The sequence below is a fragment of the Phyllopteryx taeniolatus genome, chromosome 11 (assembly GCF_024500385.1).
Source record: "Phyllopteryx taeniolatus isolate TA_2022b chromosome 11, UOR_Ptae_1.2, whole genome shotgun sequence".
Taxonomy (NCBI): domain Eukaryota; kingdom Metazoa; phylum Chordata; class Actinopteri; order Syngnathiformes; family Syngnathidae; genus Phyllopteryx; species Phyllopteryx taeniolatus.
Window position 1 is genome coordinate 19,923,239 of NC_084512.1, and position 18,133 is coordinate 19,941,371.

The 18,133-nt window shown below is 41.8% G+C and overlaps 1 protein-coding gene across 3 annotated transcripts in view; it reads right to left on the bottom strand.

Annotated features, from left to right (window-relative positions):
- map3k21 (mitogen-activated protein kinase kinase kinase 21) overlaps nt 1-16,778 on the bottom strand; it is a 36,670-nt gene extending 19,892 nt beyond the window's left edge. For 2 of the 3 annotated variants that reach the window (XM_061790890.1, XM_061790889.1), the window contains exon 1: nt 15,186-16,778. In XM_061790890.1, the coding sequence (XP_061646874.1) occupies nt 15,186-15,969 (784 nt within the window). In that variant the 5' untranslated portion in view covers nt 15,970-16,778. The remainder of the gene's footprint in view (nt 1-15,185) is intronic. The other variant, XM_061790891.1, reaches the window with a different exon arrangement.
- Nucleotides 16,779-18,133: the final 1,355 nt, after the last annotated feature.

The window sequence follows — 18,133 nt, forward strand, 5'->3', positions numbered from 1 at the left end:
ATCCTCTACAGACACCTCAAGCAATGGGAGTTTCATTACAAACAAGTTTCACTAGAGCAATGATATATACCTACTTCCTGTTTTCAAGTTCCCATCTCTTTGACAGGTTGTGTCGGTTCATAATGACTTGGTTACACGACCCAGGAGAGGAGCCTATAGGACAGCATCATTAAGTGACCAAACCACGCATCTTTGACCACAGAAAAGGGCCGCAAATCTTTAGCAGTAAATGCTCCCACTCCTCCTCCGCTTGTGTTAGCTCGTGCTAGCCTCAGTGCAAAGTGAACTGCAAAACCGGAAAACCACGGTCCATAACGGTATATTGTCCCAAGCTGAGTGTGCCACACGTCTTATCACTCTTACCCAATGTATCATTATTTTACATTAACTACTTTTATAACATGTAATCACAAACAAACTATTTTTATTTTGATTATTTATTTTCATGACAAAATCTGAATAAATCTGATTGTTGTGTTCTATTTTACTGGTTACACTGTATTACTATATCTTGAAGTCAACAATGTATTTATTAAAAAAAAAATTAAAAAAAACATCTCCCACAAGGATGCCATGCTTCTTCCTCACACCACTGCCCAGTTGTGCCGGCCATGATTTTTATGTATCCAAGCAACTGGATGTAAACGTAGAGTGAGGGAAAAGCAAACACACCTTAGCTCTCTCTACTGTAGTAGTAGCGGTAGTCAATTTGCCAGCCGCCATAAAACATTTTAAGAAGGAGAAGAACAAGAAAAGAAAAAAAAAAAAAAAAAACTGAGCAAAGTTCAGATGTCTGGAAGACCAAGCGGCAGTTGCTGTGACATTGACATTATATGCATTGACAACACACCAAAAATGCTTTTTATTTTTTATTTTACTTGTTTTGGTTATCTTAGTGTCAGTAACTAAAGGACGTACTGACAAATATCCATAAACCTGTTAAAATACTCAAGAATAAAAGTTGTCCTCTACTGCTGCTTCAAATCAGTCTATATTTTCTTACGCTTTTGAAAAAAGACCATTTTGAAGCAGACAACAGGATACGCAACTGGAGATGGACATGCCCCCAAGGTGGACCCCACCCTCTGACCCCCCCCACACACACACACACACATTTAATTCCCCCTTCCAACAGGGATCTTCAGACAGAGCCATATTTCATGGTGGGGCAGTGGAAAGATCAGAAGCAAGAAGTGCTGCCTTCAAAGTAGCTCCCACGCTTCTTCCCATTGCTTCACCCCCTCAAGGTAAAAAGGAAAAAAAAAATTGGGGGGAGCTAAACATGGCTAGTTCTTCTCTTCTAAGTAAACTATGTTTTACTCCCCTACATTAAATTAACAACAACTTTTAGAGGATATCTATAACAACTTAATCTAAATATATGTTATCTTAAACAAGGCTAAATAATAACTGGTTACATCCAAGTTTAAAGTGTAATTGACATGAAAATGCTACAGGAATATTTTGGCTCATTTTTGTGATCATCCAATATGTTTTTTGAAAAACACAATCGATTCTGGCCCCCAAAAAAAGAAAGGTTAAATGCCAGGCTTGCTGTCTTTAAGTACTTTTTGCTTAGATTTGAACAAGAACATATTTCAGCTTAAAAGAAAAATGGAGATACAGAGGGCCTCAGTTTACGATGGAATTTAGGTTACGAACAGTGTGCAATAAACTAGTTTGGACAGCTGTGTAAGAATACGTGGTCATTTGGCACACGAAGGCACATTGAGTTATTGCCACACTTTTTCATTCAATTGTTTTATGTTTATGGCCCAGTGTTGTTCATACAAAAAATAATGACTATAGCCTACACTGCATTAGTTAATGTAGGTTAGTGATATGTTTTGACTATGTTGCATTCCGACTTGGGTCCAAGTTTATGTCCCTACCGTAGAAATGGATATCAGCCATGCACCAAGGACCTCCCTTTTTGGTTCTATATCATCGTTTCCATCTATTGCAGGTGGGTCTGGAATGTATCCCTCACATTAAACTGTTTTTTACAGTCATAAAGTAAGAATTACCATGAGGGTTGGGCATCGTCATACTTGTACACATCGCGACAGCCTCCTTTGCTCAATATAATCTTATTCCAAGTATTGCACTGAGGTGACTGGTCATTTATTTTAACAAGTTAAGAAACACTTTTGTTCACCGCCGCCGTTGGTCACAAGCACGCCTTCATGTGCGTTCTTATTTGGTTTTCGGCGTCGGTGTACGATAGGCATTGAAAACTGGGAACTGAAATGTTTAAATTTTAACGATTCCAGTAGAACAGGAATGTTAATCCAATCGGTCATCGATTCTCGATGCCCATCCCTAATTACCATAAATACTGGTAAGAAAAACATTTTGAGAACATAAAAATAACAATTACATGTAAAACAGTGGGAATGGCAGTAACTGACTATGTATTCTTATTACACCGCGCAAACTAGTTTGCTGTTCGTAACTTCGAAACATTGTGGTGGAACACAATGATGTAGTAGCATTGTTACCGTTTGAACAATTATTGTCTTCGTTCAGATATCACATATATGTTGATGAGGACAAGCAGATGATACATGTGTGTCTTTACCGCCGACTAGTGGCCTGGCATGTTTATTACATATTTCCGGCCGTATTAACGATGACCTTGTCAGCAGAGAAAAAGAACAGGTTTTACAAGGTGGTTGTCATGTAAGGTTACATTCATCACTGACAGCTCTGCACTCCCAACAACCCACAACAGCTTCTTGTGATTTTAGCAACATAACTGAGCACTGATGTAACACGGGCCCTGTAAAAACTCAGACGGCTGCCCGCTAACTTGACGTGGTGGTATTTTGCTAGCTGTGCCAACACACATAAGCTTGAGTGCCGGGGCTTCCTGTCGTAAGCAGAAATAAGGCTGCTGAACATTCCCCGACTGGGCATTCCGGCCGGTGGGAAAAGGATCAGGGCTAGTGGCCGCCTAAATCCATCTATCATGGTCACTTGCGCTTTGTCTGTCCTCCACCCCTCCGGGCTTGCTTACGTTATAAAGCACAAATTAACCCCTAACTGGGCTAATTATAGCCTCACAAACATAAGAGGTATGAAGCTGGTGTCTTTTGGGTTCAGCAGCATCTACGTTTGCCTGGAAAGGGGTGTGTGGGGGGGACTATAGTACTGACTGGTTGTTTGGGAGGGCAGCCCATGTCAGCTGTGGGCCCTTTTCCTTTTCACCGTGCACTGCAACAATAGGTGCAGTCAGGGAGCGGTCGTAAAAGAGACAGTGAAAGCATCTCCACTCCTCCTCTCTCCCCTCTGCTGCATTCTCTTGTCACAGAAAAGACAGACAGTAACTGTGTCACCGAGGGAATTGTGGGAAAAATTGCCCTTCAACACCTAGCACCCCCTTCCGTAACTTTCCCACTGAGGCCAGAGTACGTCCACAGTACACCACACGTACGCAGATATTTTAAACAAAAACATTTGTGGAGTTAACGCCGAATCGGGCCTTAATATATTTAACAATAAACGATGACACTGCCACTTGTCGGGGTCTGCCTTTTGCCAAACATTTTAATCTATGCACTGTATAAAATATCAAAATAAAGCCCATTTACAGCTAATAAAAGGCATTATGAAAAATAAATTATTTTTAGCCACTTTTGAATAGTTTCTTAACAGGCTCCCACAAAATAGGCATGCATTTAACTACAGTGGAGCCTTGACTTATGAGTTTAATTCATTTCATGATCATGCTCATAATTTAAAACACTCATATCTGAAATCATCTTCCCCCACTGAAATTAATGTGAATGCCATTAATCAGTTCAAGCCCTTGTGCTCCTTCTGGTGTATGCACCTTAAAGGGGCAGTGTAACAAAGTCATTCACACACAAACAAAGAAGAGTTTCACAACTAAGTTTCTTAGGCTACGTTCACACTGCAGGGCATGTTGCCCAAATCAGATATTTTTGTTAAATCGTTCACATTACAAAAACAAATGCAGCTTCTATTGTGGACGGATGGCGTCTGTGACGTCACATGCATGCGCACAAAACAGGGCGTCACATTGCGCATGCGTGCAAACACGAGTCACCATGTTGACGGAAGTAAATATGGCCCCTCGCGTAGGACTCCTCATGACGCATTTCTGGCGATTTCAAGGATTTTGTGCAACCGAAGTAAACATTTTCTTATATTTATCAATTCTAAAGAGTCTTCTTTTTCATTTTCTGCTCCTCCTACTCCCGCCGTTGCCGTTTTGTGGCGTGTCTGTTTTGTCAAACAATTACGACGCCTGTCGCCTTTTGATAACGTATAGGTTGAATGTGCACCCCCTGAGCATCCATACTGCACTTGCATCGGATACATACCCGATTTATATCCACATATGAAAGACGCCTGGGTCAGATATATATATTAAAAAAAGAAATCGGAATTGTACTGTTCACATTGAGATGAAAAAAATCAGATGCATGTCACTTTGGGCAAAAAAAAACAATTGGAAGTGACCTGCAGTGTGAATATAGCCTTAGTAATCTGCTCGGGCATAGCTGTCAAACTCAAGGCCCGGGGGCCAGATGCGGCCCGCCACATCATTTGATGTGGCCCGAGAAAGTAAATCATGTGTCAACTTATATTGCATTTTTCTGTTACCAAACCCTTTTTCTACAGTAACTTAAACAATACTGGAACAAACTATTATCCTTGTCTTCTGATTTCAAAACTAGTTATCCCTCAATTTGTTGTGTAATGGTAATAATATGATTTGGTGATTAAACATTTCACTGTTCTAATGGCCCTCTGACGGAAATCATAACTACAATCCGGCCCGAGACAAAAATGTGTTTGACACCCCTGTGCTAGGGGTATAACGATTCGATTCATATTCCGGTTTGTGGTTGGCGATTTGATTCAAGGACGATATTGGGTTATTTAGAAAGATACGATCCTAAACGATTCAGTGGCTGGAAATCGATTCAGTAAGATTTTTCGCCAAAAATACATCTAGTGTGACTGTGAAATAAATACCTGCATTCTAGACAGTGCAGGTGACATTTCCTAGATTCATGTTGTTTCTTGTAAGGAAATGTAGTCAAATTAATTATGTTAATTAAATATCAAGATTTTCCTGATGTACTTTTCTTTTTCTGTGTCTTACTGTGTACTGTACTGTATGTGTTTTCTACAATGAGTCTGCTTGATAAAAGTCGATTGTATTGCGTTGCAATAAAACAAAGGGGAAAACAGCAGCTTATTGTTACTTATATTATTTCAGCTATGTTTTTTTGTTAGGCCATTTCCCCCCCCTAAAAAATAGATGATTAACTGGTGTTAGAATTATGAAGGGTTCCTTGGAATAATGCCTCCACTGTAAGGTGTGCCTAGCTGGACCTTAAGCTTGAGAGTCTCAGTTCTAAACAGTTAAATAGTAATGACTTTGCGCTGTGCATTTTTCACCAGGAAAATCTTTTAGGAATCGTGTTAAAAACACATACAGAGCTTAATAAATTAACAAACATGCTCATGTAGCACAAACGTGAACCTGAACCAGCATCCAGTAGTTGACATTGTCGCTGGTTCTCCTCGTTTGCCTGAGTTTCTTTTCCGTATTCTACTGTTGTTGTTAGCGGCGAGCAAGCTAAGCTAAGATAACCAGCTTGAAAAACAACAATTTGCCACAAGCCTCACTCACGCAACCTTATTTATAAATTGTCGCTAGCCTTCTTCTCCTTCTCATCTACCATCTGCCAGGGAGAAGGACGACATAAACTTCAAAAAAGTACCTAAACAGACAAATTGTGGTGTCTCATCCAACCACTAGCGGCACTATTGAAAGGAGTGACTAGATGTGGGGCGTAAAAAAGGAAACAAAGAAGAGACGATGAAGAAGAAAGCGTTGACAGTGCTAACTGCCGTGTGCTAACTGAAAAAAAAACTAAAATAAAAAAATAAATAAAATCGATAAATGAATTGTTACACCACTATAATCTGCGGTAATTTTAGCCGTTTTTCAGAGGATAAAGAATACATGCTTTTGAGTATTGTTGTATTATTTATGTGTTTCGCACATTGGTGTTCAAATATCCATTAATTAAAGCATTAACATGACCACATAGAGGCTATTCATTAGCCCGTCAATGGCATTAAGCATTGTGTGTTAGCATTAAACTTTGTGAAGAATATTTCCCTATGTGCTAAATTCCTTCTTCTTGTGATGTGACTTGAATTGAGGTGGCTTCCAAAAAAAAGAAATCGGATATTTAGTAGCCTGAAAAACTTGAAAATTGGGTAGATCCTATGTTAAGGCACCACTGTATTTTGATTTTATGTCGTAGAAGAAGAGAGCTGAAGTACATTTTGGGTATTGTTTATTCATAGCGGTACAGAAAATGGATGGATTCATGCAGGTTTGTTTTTTTTAGTTAAAAATGTAATTTATAGTGGAAGCGGTCATATTTATATTTTGTATATTGTGAAAGTAAAAATGATAATAATGAAAACATTTTAAAAATAAAAATAAAATAAACACATCCCACTAAAAAACTTCCAAACAGTCATTTTCCACGATCAAAACTCATTTTGGGTGTCGGGGAAAGGCTAAAATGCATGTGTTTGTAAGAACTTGGCTTTACATCATGCTTACTCCCTTCCAAATAAAGATGGCGTGGGCGTGCCTTTCACTGGTCTGATTTTGCTTCCTCATACCTCACCTCTTAACAGATATGTACATCTCGAAAACATCCATTCATCCATCCATTTTCTTTCCCGCTTATCCTCACTAGGGTCGCGGGATGCTGGAGCCTATCCCAGCTATCTTCAGGTGGGAGGCGGGGTACACCCTGAACCAGTCGCCAGCCAATCGCAGGCCACATAGAAACAAATAACCATTCGCACTCACATTCACACCTACGGGCAATTTAGAGTCCTCAATCCACCTACCACGCATGTTATTGGGATGTGGAAGAAAGAGAATAGCATTGTTCCGATCAATCAGTTTTGCGCGGTTGGCTTGTGTGAAAGATGTGGAGGAAGCAAATGGCTGAATTGCAATTTCATAATTCACCTGTTCTTGTCAGACTAATAATACTAAATAATCACACTATAAAATTATTTTATCTCAGTTAATATCTTGTAACAGCAAAAAAAAAAAAAAAAAAAAGTTTTACACATATGAGGGGAAAAGCGGTCAAGTAAACATGCACAAACGACTCAAATCAAGATGTGAAACCAAAATTAAACACAGGTTAAGCGTGATAGCTCGATACCAAGTTTTAGTTTTTCAATTGTGGTTCTTATCTGCTGCTACACAAATACCAGCACTCCTTGCTTCAGACTGATGAGTATGCAAGCATGAGGAAGGGAGTAACACCTGGAGAGTACACGCAAAACAAAGCAGCTCCTTGAAATCGTAGCATAATTTGGAAAAATACACCTCCGCGTCTCACTAAAACTTGGGCACATCACATACTTTCTTTTGTGCAAGATTTAGAACTTTTCCAAGTTCAGTTCAGTGAGCATTAAAGGTTAAAAGGTTAAAGGTTTTTGTGTTTTTGTGACACTTTTTTGCAACACCAGCCTTCCTCAGTTGTTAATGTAAAGTGCTTCATTGACCAGGGATGCACCGGGTATCGTAAAAATACTCCCGATACTGTAGCCACCGATACCCCATTACCAGCCTCACTTACACCTTTCTGGGTAGGAGGCACATCAGCAGTGTGTGTGTGTGTGTGTGTGTGCGTGTTTGTGTATGGAAATACCTGACATACAAGGCATGGATGAAAACCTTTTATGCTTTGCAAAATGGATGAACTGCTCAGGCGGTGAAGCAAGCACAAGCGCATCACGTTTCTTTACTGGTCCAGAATAGTCGATTATTATTAAGTGTTCTTATTCTGTTCGTGTTTAATATTTTACACAGTAACAAAAGCTGTTATGAGCCCAAACTGTGATTTGTGTCAACTTTAAAGTGACATTTTGCAGATGGAAGTTTTAGTGTTAAATTTGCAGTTGTTCGTGTGTTGTACAGATGAAACTGTGTTGTAGGTAACTCCACACACCTCTGTGTCAGTGTTTCTACATTATTTTTTACCCGTTAATCCTGTAATTAATGCTGGCATGGTGTTAAGTGCAGCCGCCATTCATGTTCACACTAGGAGTCATATATTAGCTGCATGAGCTGCGGTACACTGTAAATGAAAGTGAATGTATGTCTGTCTGTCTGTCTGATTACTAGAGAAATTAACATTTGTATTGGAATGCTTGAGTTAAAACACAATAGAATCACAGTTATAATCATTTTGTTTTGTTTATTTTGTATTGTAATGTAGGATTTATTGTTAGTGTTGTCAAGTTGTAAAGAAAAGTTACTCTAAAACGGTTTGGTGAAACATAACACTTTTAAGAAATGTTTGTTTTTTTAACAATATTTGATTAAAATAAATGAGATGTGTTCACTTTAAATGGCAAAAATACCCCAAGGATCATGAACTACAAAAACATTTACATCAACTTTGAACACCCTTGTTAAAATTACCCCGTTTTGAAGGGGCAGTCCTCTCATACAAATGAACGTGCTCAACCCGCTCACCTGTAGAGCGGGTCCAATTTTGAGTACAGCTTTCGTTAGCATGGCAATTGGGGTTTCTACTATTTGTGGCCAGAGTCTGAAAAAAAACTGTGTTAGGGGTGCACAGAAAGGTCCCCTCAAACAGCTACTTCTTTTTGACAGAGTTTTGTATCCACTTTGTCCATATTTGACTTTCCTGCTCCTTTCCTCAGATTGGTTGCCTCCGTGGAGAAGACCCACTTGTGAGCGAACACGTTTGTTGACACTATGTCTGCTGACAGCGCTGGTTCGGGAGTGGAGTATGGGGAGACATATGTCTCAAAATTATTTGCATGTTTTTTTCAAATCCACAAATACAGTATATCCGCGATTTACAAGTGTGTTTTTCCAATCCACAAATCATTTGCACGTTTTTCAAATCCACAAATATATCCGCGATTCACACGTGTTTTTCAAATCCACAAATATATCTGCGATTTACACGTTTTTCAAATTCACAAATATATCCACGATTTACACGTGTTATTTTTTTTTTTATGTTTGTGTGCATTTATCATGACTTATCATTTGTAAATATTCAATTTTGCTTGTGAATTGTTGGAGGTGGGTTTGTGGATCAGCGGGCACACAGACTAATTTTTGAGACAAACGTAACGCAGTTTCAAGTTGAAAAGAAATCACACGTGTGGGAAGGTCCTCCCTCCACTCACTAGGTGACAGTGTTGCTGTCTCCTTTGATAGCATATATACACACACACACACACTACTTTATTCATATATATATATATATATATATATATATATATAAATATAATAATATATATATATATATATATATATATATATATATATATATATATATATATATAATAATAATATATATAAATATAATAATAATAATATATATATATATATATAAATATAATAATTATATATATATATATATATATATATCCATCCATCCATCCATTTTCTGAGCCGCTTCTCCTCACTAGGGTCGCGGGCGTGCTGGAGCCTATCCCAGCTGTCATCGGGCAGGAGGCGGGGTACACCCTGAACTGGTTGCCAATATATATATACATTTATATATATATTTCTATATATAGGCGGCTGGTTAGAGCGTCAGCCTCACAGTTCCGAGGACCGGGGTTCAATCCCCGGCCACGCCTGTGTGGAGTTTGCATGTTTTCCCCGTGGTTTTCTCTGGGTACTCCTGTTTCCTCCCACATCCCAAAAACATGCATGGTAGGTTGATTGAAGACTCTAAATTGCCTGTAGGTGTGAATGTGAGTGCGAATGTTTGTTTGTTTGTGCCCTGCGATTGGTTGGTGACCGGTTCAGGGTGTACCCCGCCTCTCGCCTGAATATAGCTGGGATAGGCTCCAGCACGCCTAGTGAGGAGAAGCGGTACAGAAAATGGGTGGATGGGGGGGATACATATATATATATATATATATGTTTGAGAGCGAGCCACTGTTATTATTTAAAGACTGCAATAATAAGCTGTTTTTTGTATCTTTATCTTTATATTTGACTAATTAATGTCAGGGCTACTGGTTGTCCACCTTGTTCAGCCATGGTCATTTTATTGGGGATTTCATCAGGGTCGGACCATAACTGTTGGATTCCTATGAAAATGACTTGCAGTCATGTCATAAACGGAGACAGCAACATTGCCGCCGAGCGGATGGAGGGAGGGCCTTCCTACACGTGTGAATCTTAAAACTGCGTTATGTTTGTCTCAAAAATAAATGCACGTGCCCGATGAGCCACAAAGGCACTTTCAACCATTCACAAGCAAAATTTAATATTTACAAATGGTAAGTCATGATACATGCACACACAAGATTAAGAAACACTTATAAATCTCAGCTATATTTGTGAATTTGAAAAACAAGTGCAGATAATTTGTGGATTTGAAAGACAAACGTGCACATAATTTTGAGACATCTCTCTCCCCCGATAGTGGAGAGGTAGGTGGAGATCTTCGTTAGTGATGTAGATAAGCTCGAGAAATTTGAATGACCTGATTTCAGGCCTCTCGACACTCGGGAATGTGTGGATGATTTTAATTCACAAATTATTCCAATTTTACAAACAATGTCTTCTTTGTGACAATAATTGTTAGCAAACTTAACTCAATTTCAAGGTTGAATTGGGGACATCGTTAACTCCTAAAAAAGTGAAAAAGTTTGAAAGTCCTCTGGAGCCTCAGCCAAAAACCAGACCGAAGGAAATAAAGGGGCAGTGGGGAGGAGGAATAGCAAGGGAAAGAGAAAAATAAGCGAGTAAGGAGGCTAACCCCCTCTAGTTTGTGGCAATAAAAGAGTACTGCTGCTCTCTAGGAGATTAAATATGAACGGAACAAAACAAAACGAGGGCTTTGGGACCCTCCGAGTCCTTGCCATTCTTCGGGCCGCAGTAGCCTAGCAACCGCTGCTTGACCAGTCCATTGTGCAAACATATGTTAAGCTTTTATCCCTCATTAGCAACATTCCTCCCCGCGGGCCAGGATTTTACAGATTAGCTAGAAAAACACAAAAGGAGATTGGGCAAATCTTGCTGACTTCCAACATATTACTTTACAGGCTAATCATTGATCAAATAGCGACATGTTTGTCAGGCGCGTAGATGTATACACTGGGAGTTGATAAAATGACAGGCTGAGCAAGTGAATGGAGGTTGGCCTTTCTGCAGATACCTGTTCTAATACCCATCAACACTGAAAATCCAACAAACAATACAACCCAGGAACTTGTCCAAGTTAAATTATTCCATCTTTTTTTGCTGGGAAAACCACACACCACACCACAGGGTGCTCTTGTGTGTGTAGGAGTCTATCTACTGTATGAGATCTACTCTTGACTCAAAGATCACACACAGCTGCCCATTAACTCTTATTTTTAAGCCATATTGACTGAAGAGACTTCTTGAACTGTCTACCTGCATCACTCCACACAGACGGCAATAACAAGTCAATGGAACTCAAGAATGACTTTACAAAGCTGAATATCAGCCTTCCAGAGTGTATTAGCACAGCCAAGTACATGCCCTCACAACTTAGCTGATGGCAACACGACGTTTCCGGTTTTAAGTGAGCAAGTCTCTTTGTATTTTTCACTCTTTTCTCCTGGCTTGCCACCATCGCGGCAACTTATTTCTACACAGTGGTGCGTGCGACTACAGTAACATTGGTCCATGAGGAAAAATGATCCCTGGGAAACTTCAAGGCAGAGATATTGCTTCAACTTTTAATTTTTGCAATCAAATAATTCGATTAATCGTTGCAGCACTAGATGGCCGAAAGGAAAATTCTCATGAAGGGTTGTCCAGATGAGGCAAGGCAACCTCAGCAAACTATTTGTAGCTTGGAAGCACACACCCCTGGTCAAAAGTTTCCAACAAAGTTTCCATGTGGATAAATCACTACTTTTGCAACATATACAGTAAGCGAGCACCATGTCCTTGGCAAAGTTCAGCCCGATTTACTTGGTTATTGCCTTCCAACTAGCTCCTTTCTTGTCATACGCAACAGTGTGAAAATGATTCTGTTCATGTTGTCTATTTTATAGCTGGAATTAAACATGCTTGTCACTTTTTTTGAAAAGTAGTTGCTAGCGGTCTGAAAAGTTGCTATTAGCAACACTGACTGCTTTGGCAAACTAGCTCCTCTCTCATTGCAGCCCGGCTGTTAGTGTAAACATTAGCTGGGACGCACTTTGAACTACAGAAGCCACAAAAGCAAAATATTAATAAAAAATAAATAAATAAAAATCATCATGAAAAATGAACTCGATTTAATCAAAAGAATCTATGAATTGCCCAGCCCTACGTGACATTATCGCTCTGCAATTATGTTCCTGTTCTCTTCCCCTTCATTCAACTCCTCTGTCAGGGGCATTCAAAGAGTGAACAGTTTTACTTTATTTTAGTGTGGTTGCACAGTGATACAGACAAAACTTCACTTTATACTTGTATGGCAGTTGGAAAAGTCAAAACAGTGAATGTAAACGATGCCTGAGGTTAACTAATCCATTTCCTATTGCATGTTTTTTTTTTTTTTTTTTTTTTTTTAACAGGGCTGTGCTCACTTTTTACATCCAAAGTTCAATGCATGCAGCTGTTAGTTTCACTGTGCCCATCATCTTCGTGGAGGTCGCGGTGAAGTGGCAGGACAAACACACTGACCTGTGTGTTAGCAGCCTTGCGTCCGCTCAAGGGGGCAGGGGCGGTGCAGTGCGGGGGTTTGTTTACATTCGCCAAACACCCGATTAGCCGCAACCGTTTAAATCTTTTCTCTCCATCTGGCCTCTAATTAATGCAAGTCTTTGCCCTCTTTAAGGTGTTGGGCTTGTCTACACTGGCACAAAGCGATGACAAAAAGCATCTTGGTTTAAAAGTGAATTGTTACACCAATCACGCCGTAGTTATTTGTTCGACTTAAACTGTCCATATTTCCGTACCAGTGAAGAAACTAGTACTTATTTCATGCATATCAAACAAAGTTGCCTTGAATTCAACTTTAGCTGTCGTAGTAAATAACCTGGTTTGACGCTTCTGCCCAAACCCTGTGTGCACCTTTTTTTTTTTTTTTTTTTTTTTAACACGTCAAAGCCGCTGAGACCATCATACATTGAGGGATGATGAAACTCAGTGAAAATCGTGTGTTTTGGAGTCATATTACACAAACCAACAACTTGCTAGTAGCAGCCAGTGACGGCAAGAAACAAACTGGATTGTAAATGTTAAACACGATCAATATTTTTTATGGCAAATCATTGTGTGTGTGTTCAACACTGAATTCGGGCCAAGCCACAGACTCCAAGATTGTGAAATTTGTGTGTGAAATGGAACCTTAGCCAATAAGGAAGCTACTTGAAGCTCGCGCTGTCGCCAACTGGTTGTTGGTATGTGTGTCACAAGTCATTAACCATCTACATTCTTGCTGAAATCTGTACCTCAACTGTGGAGCTATAACGTTAAACTATTTTAAAATTTTACCATTTCAGTTTCCCTAATTTTTTGGGGGCTGTGTGGCTAAAACGGGGCCCAGTGACGCACTTGGGTCTGTTTGAATTTCAATATGATGTTATCGAATAACTTTCCGTCCAAAACAAAGCCAAACTGAACCCAAGTTAGTCTGAAACTATTCAACTGACCACTCCAGTTTGATTACTGTGTTCAATCCAACCTGACCCAACGGACTACACCAAAGGGAGGGGTTAACAAAGCCAAAGTTCACTTAAAATGGACCGAAATGGTGCTAGTGTGAAATCACCTTTAGTTTAGTTGACAAGATGCTATTTTATGATGCACACACTTAGTCTTATTTAATTGCCTTGCCCTTAAAAACTGTCAAATTGCCTTGGGAACTTGCGGTCACCGCGCTGCTCATGTGGCACGAACATGCGTGTGTTTACGTTTGTCCAATCACTGTCTCTATTTGAACAACATTTTCAGGTTGGAGTAGAGAGGTGGGAGAAAGGATGGGGGCTGTGGTCTGCGAAGGTGTGCTTGACTGAATGTGTGTGCTAAGGAATAAGAGAGGGGGGAGCCTCCCAGCTGTGCAAACTAACTTCATTTCACATCCCCTCGAGGGCGCGCACACACAGACACACACCCACACCACACACTGACTTCAAGTGCATCCACACCTATGCCCTTAATATGGGAAGGCTATTTTCCAAAACCCTTTTAAAAATAAATTGAACCATGGTTGAACAAACTATTTTCCTTGACTTCTGATTTTTAAACAAGTTATTCATCAATTTGTTGTGTAGATGTAACAATGTGATTATTTATACGTCATGTGTGTATCCATCCATCCGTCCATTTTCTGAGCCGCTTCTCCTCACTAGGGTCACAGGCGTGCTGAGCCTATCCCAGCTATCATCGGGCAGGAGGCGGGATACACCCTGAACTGGTTGCCAGCCAATAGTCATATGTGTAAGTAATTATAAATAGAGAAGAGTGAGCCGCAAGTAAGATTGCAAAGGGGTGGAAAATTTCCAATATGTTTACGAAAAGTTTCCACTATATTTTCATGGAAAGAAAAGCTGAGGCAGTTTGAAAATATTTTTTTAAATTTCATGTGGATTATGGGAATTTATGAGAATTAACTGGGAATGTATGGTATTTTAATGAAAAGGTATTGTATTCAAACATAAATATAAACATTTTGTTCTGTCATGAGTAGACACCCGTTACAAAACAGATCGCTGTCCTTGGCAACATGTGAGGGCATTACAGTACCCTAAATGCTCCTTAAGCGGTGGCATAGTCGCAGCTTACTCGTACCTCCAATTTTGGCTTGCACACAAAGCAATAAAATAGACCAAGCACATGGATTACAACTCAAAAAACCCCAAAACTGGGCCACTTCTAAGTGAAGGTACCACTCGCAAGAAATGTTTGTTTTAGTCAGGTTGTGTCCCAACCCTCTATTTTGTACATTTCTGGTTTATTTCCATTTATTCTCATGGAAAGTTTCCAACTGAAAATTCCTGGAAAAATAGGTGCCTTTGCTCAAAGGTTGGTAAACACTTGGATGACCTTTAAGTGACGTCGTGATATTATTTGCATTTAAATATGGCTAGATGACTATTATGACATTGTAACATGAGACAAAGTGTGTTCTTACTGTTGCTGGACTTGAGGTCTCGGTGGATGACCACGGCCTCCTCGTGCAGATAGTTCATCCCTCGCGCAATCTGCACGGCCCAGTTCACCAGGATGTGCGGCGGGATTCGCCTGCCGGTCAGCGCCCGGTTGAGCGTGCCCCCTCGGGCGTACTCCATGACCAGGCACAGGTTGGGCTCGTCCAAGCACACCCCCTCCAGCTTGATGATGTTGGGGTGCTGCAGCATTGAGAACAGCTTGGCCTCCTGCTTGACGCTGGCCGCAGTGGCGGTAATGTCCTCGTCCGGGTCCTGCCGGGCCGCCTTCACAGCCACCTCCTGGCCCTTCCATGTGCCGCGGTACACCTTGCCGAAACCCCCCACGCCGATGATCTCCTCCAGCACCAACTCGGTGAAGGGGATCTGGACGGGCGAGGCCGGGACCCGCTCCCCCACGCTCGCGACGGGCAGACGGTAAATGGCCGGCTGGTAGGTGACATAGTTGGAGGGGAAGATGCCGACGCGGTGGTTGATCTTGCCCGTCCACCAGCCCTCGTCACCGGAGATGGCGGCGTCCTTGGACAGGACTTCCACCACGTCGCCGCGGCACAGGCTGAGCTCGTCCTCGCCGCTCGCCTCGTAGTCGTATGCGGCCGTCCACAGCGACCGGGTCGGGCACAGCGGGGCCGAGTGAGCCCACGCGTGAGTGTGGCAATCTGTCCAGGCATGCTCCCTAATCCCGCCACCACCGTCGCCTCCGCCCGGCCGCCCTTCACCGTTTGGGAAAGCGGCCTGCGAGACATCCATTTCTCGGTGGCCGTAATGGCACCATAGGGTGCGGGGCTTAAGCAGCTAAATTAGAAAAGTAAAGGTGACTTTTGGAGCTCCTCATGCTGTTGCATTTAGTGGATGTAACGGAGTGGAATTCCCCGCCTGAGCTGCTGACACCGGCCAAAGTCCCTCGGCGAGGAGCGTCCCACAAGGGACTGAAACTTTATCCAACACCACTCCGCTCGACTCCGTCGACAACCGGCTACAAGTGGCTGGCTTAACGCTCGCCAAAAGTTGATAAACTGGGCCCTAGTCTAGTTGTCTGGTGTTTTAAAATGTAACAGCGTGCATTCCCAGTGTTAAACAGTTCAACCGTCGACGGGGGAAACGTTAACAGTGTGTCCCACTTGTGCTCGAAGCTAAAGCTAAAGCTAATACCCTCGACTCCGCTGAGGCTTCGTCACAGGTGCCGCGGGGAGGAGGTGCACCTGCCCCGGGAATAAGGATGCGGGCGCACAGCGACGGGTTTCGCTCTCAAAGTCGACGTTTAATGTCACCCAGCCGCCGTCCGGCCATAACTCTAGTGGTAGGCGCGTGCGGGGGGTTGCTCCTCTCTCAGTTGGCGACCTTTCGAAGAAGTTTCCACGGCATTCCACACACACGCGCGCGGCTAACGAGTTAGCTCGGTCAGGAGGAGCGAGACGGTAGTTGATCAAAAGTTGCTCCTCTCGGCTTCACAACTACCGGGCAGTCCTCGTCGGTGGGCGGCGGGTGAGCTCTCAAAATCCTCGACGTCAAAGTAACAGTGTAGGAATGTTTGGGGGGGGGGGGGGGGGGGGGAAGAGAAAAAAAAAAAAAAAAAAAAATGTGAGAGGAGGAGGGGGGTTATCAAAACAACCCCCCCGGTGGAAGGTGGTCGCTAGTCGGAGTTTGGAGGACTAAATGCGGCCGCGTCACAGCGGATGGGAGAGGAACGCACGGGGCGGAGCTAGGCTGGCTGCCGCACTTTGATTGGCGGATTTGCTGACATGTGACCGCCACCACATGAGCGGGGCGGGGGGTGAGCCGACATAGGAATGTGTGGAGAGCGCAAAATCATGCACATTTTGTATGCAAATAGCAATATTACAATCATTAGTATAAGACCACAGTCTTCAAACTTAAGGCCTGAGGACCAAATCCAGTCCGCTGCATCATTTTAAGTGGCTCGCTACAGCAAATCGTGCTTCTACTAAATCTCTGGTGTCAAACTCAAGGCCAGAGGGCCAGATCCAACCCTTCACATCATCCAAAACATGTTTGTCAATTACATCATTCTTGCTGAAATCTGTAACAAAATCCAAAATGGTCATATGTAATAAATAACATTGAGTTATTGCACGCCTCATCTTTCTTACCATACCATACCATAATTGCACATTGTCTTCACTTTCAAAAAGGGTGAGATATTGCAAGCATTTTTGTTACCAAACCCCCTTTTACGATAAACTGAACAATAGTTGAACGAACTATTTTTGTTGACTTGGGACTTTAAAGGTTATCCATCATTTTGTTGTGTAAATGTAATACTTCACAGTCACAAAGGCTACGCTGATGGAAAACATAAATACAACGGTCGCTGCGACAAAACTGAGTTTGACACCACTGTTGACTGTAGACTATTGCCAGACAGACAGTCAAAGAAGTATTAATTTAGCAATCTGCTTGTTATTGTGTAGTAAATGTGTCCTGCACAAACTCTTGGCTCGCAGGCCAGATCTGGGCCTCCGCATTATTTTATGTGGCCCTTGAAAGCTTGCCACAGTTTCACCTTTTCACTTCTGTTCAAAGTTATCCATCATAAAAATGATAATAAAAAAAATCAGCGGCAATCCTATTACATATTTGTGCACTAACCACAACACTAGTCTGTAATCAAACGGATGTGAGAACCATTCGGCTGCCGTGCTGCCAGTCTATAAGACATTTTGGGTCTTCCGTTCCACAGTTTCGGAAACCGTGCTCATTAAGACAAAGGCAGACAAGCGCATTGTGCTGTATTATGACGTGAGATGTGAATGTCTAGATGATGCTACTCTGTACAAATCAACAGTGAAGGTGAAAATCACATAATAGAAGAGGAGAGTGGGGAGGAGGGACGGATGGGAAGGGAAGAGAGGCAGGGAACGAGGGGGGAGGAGGCGGTCAAATCTGCGCATCT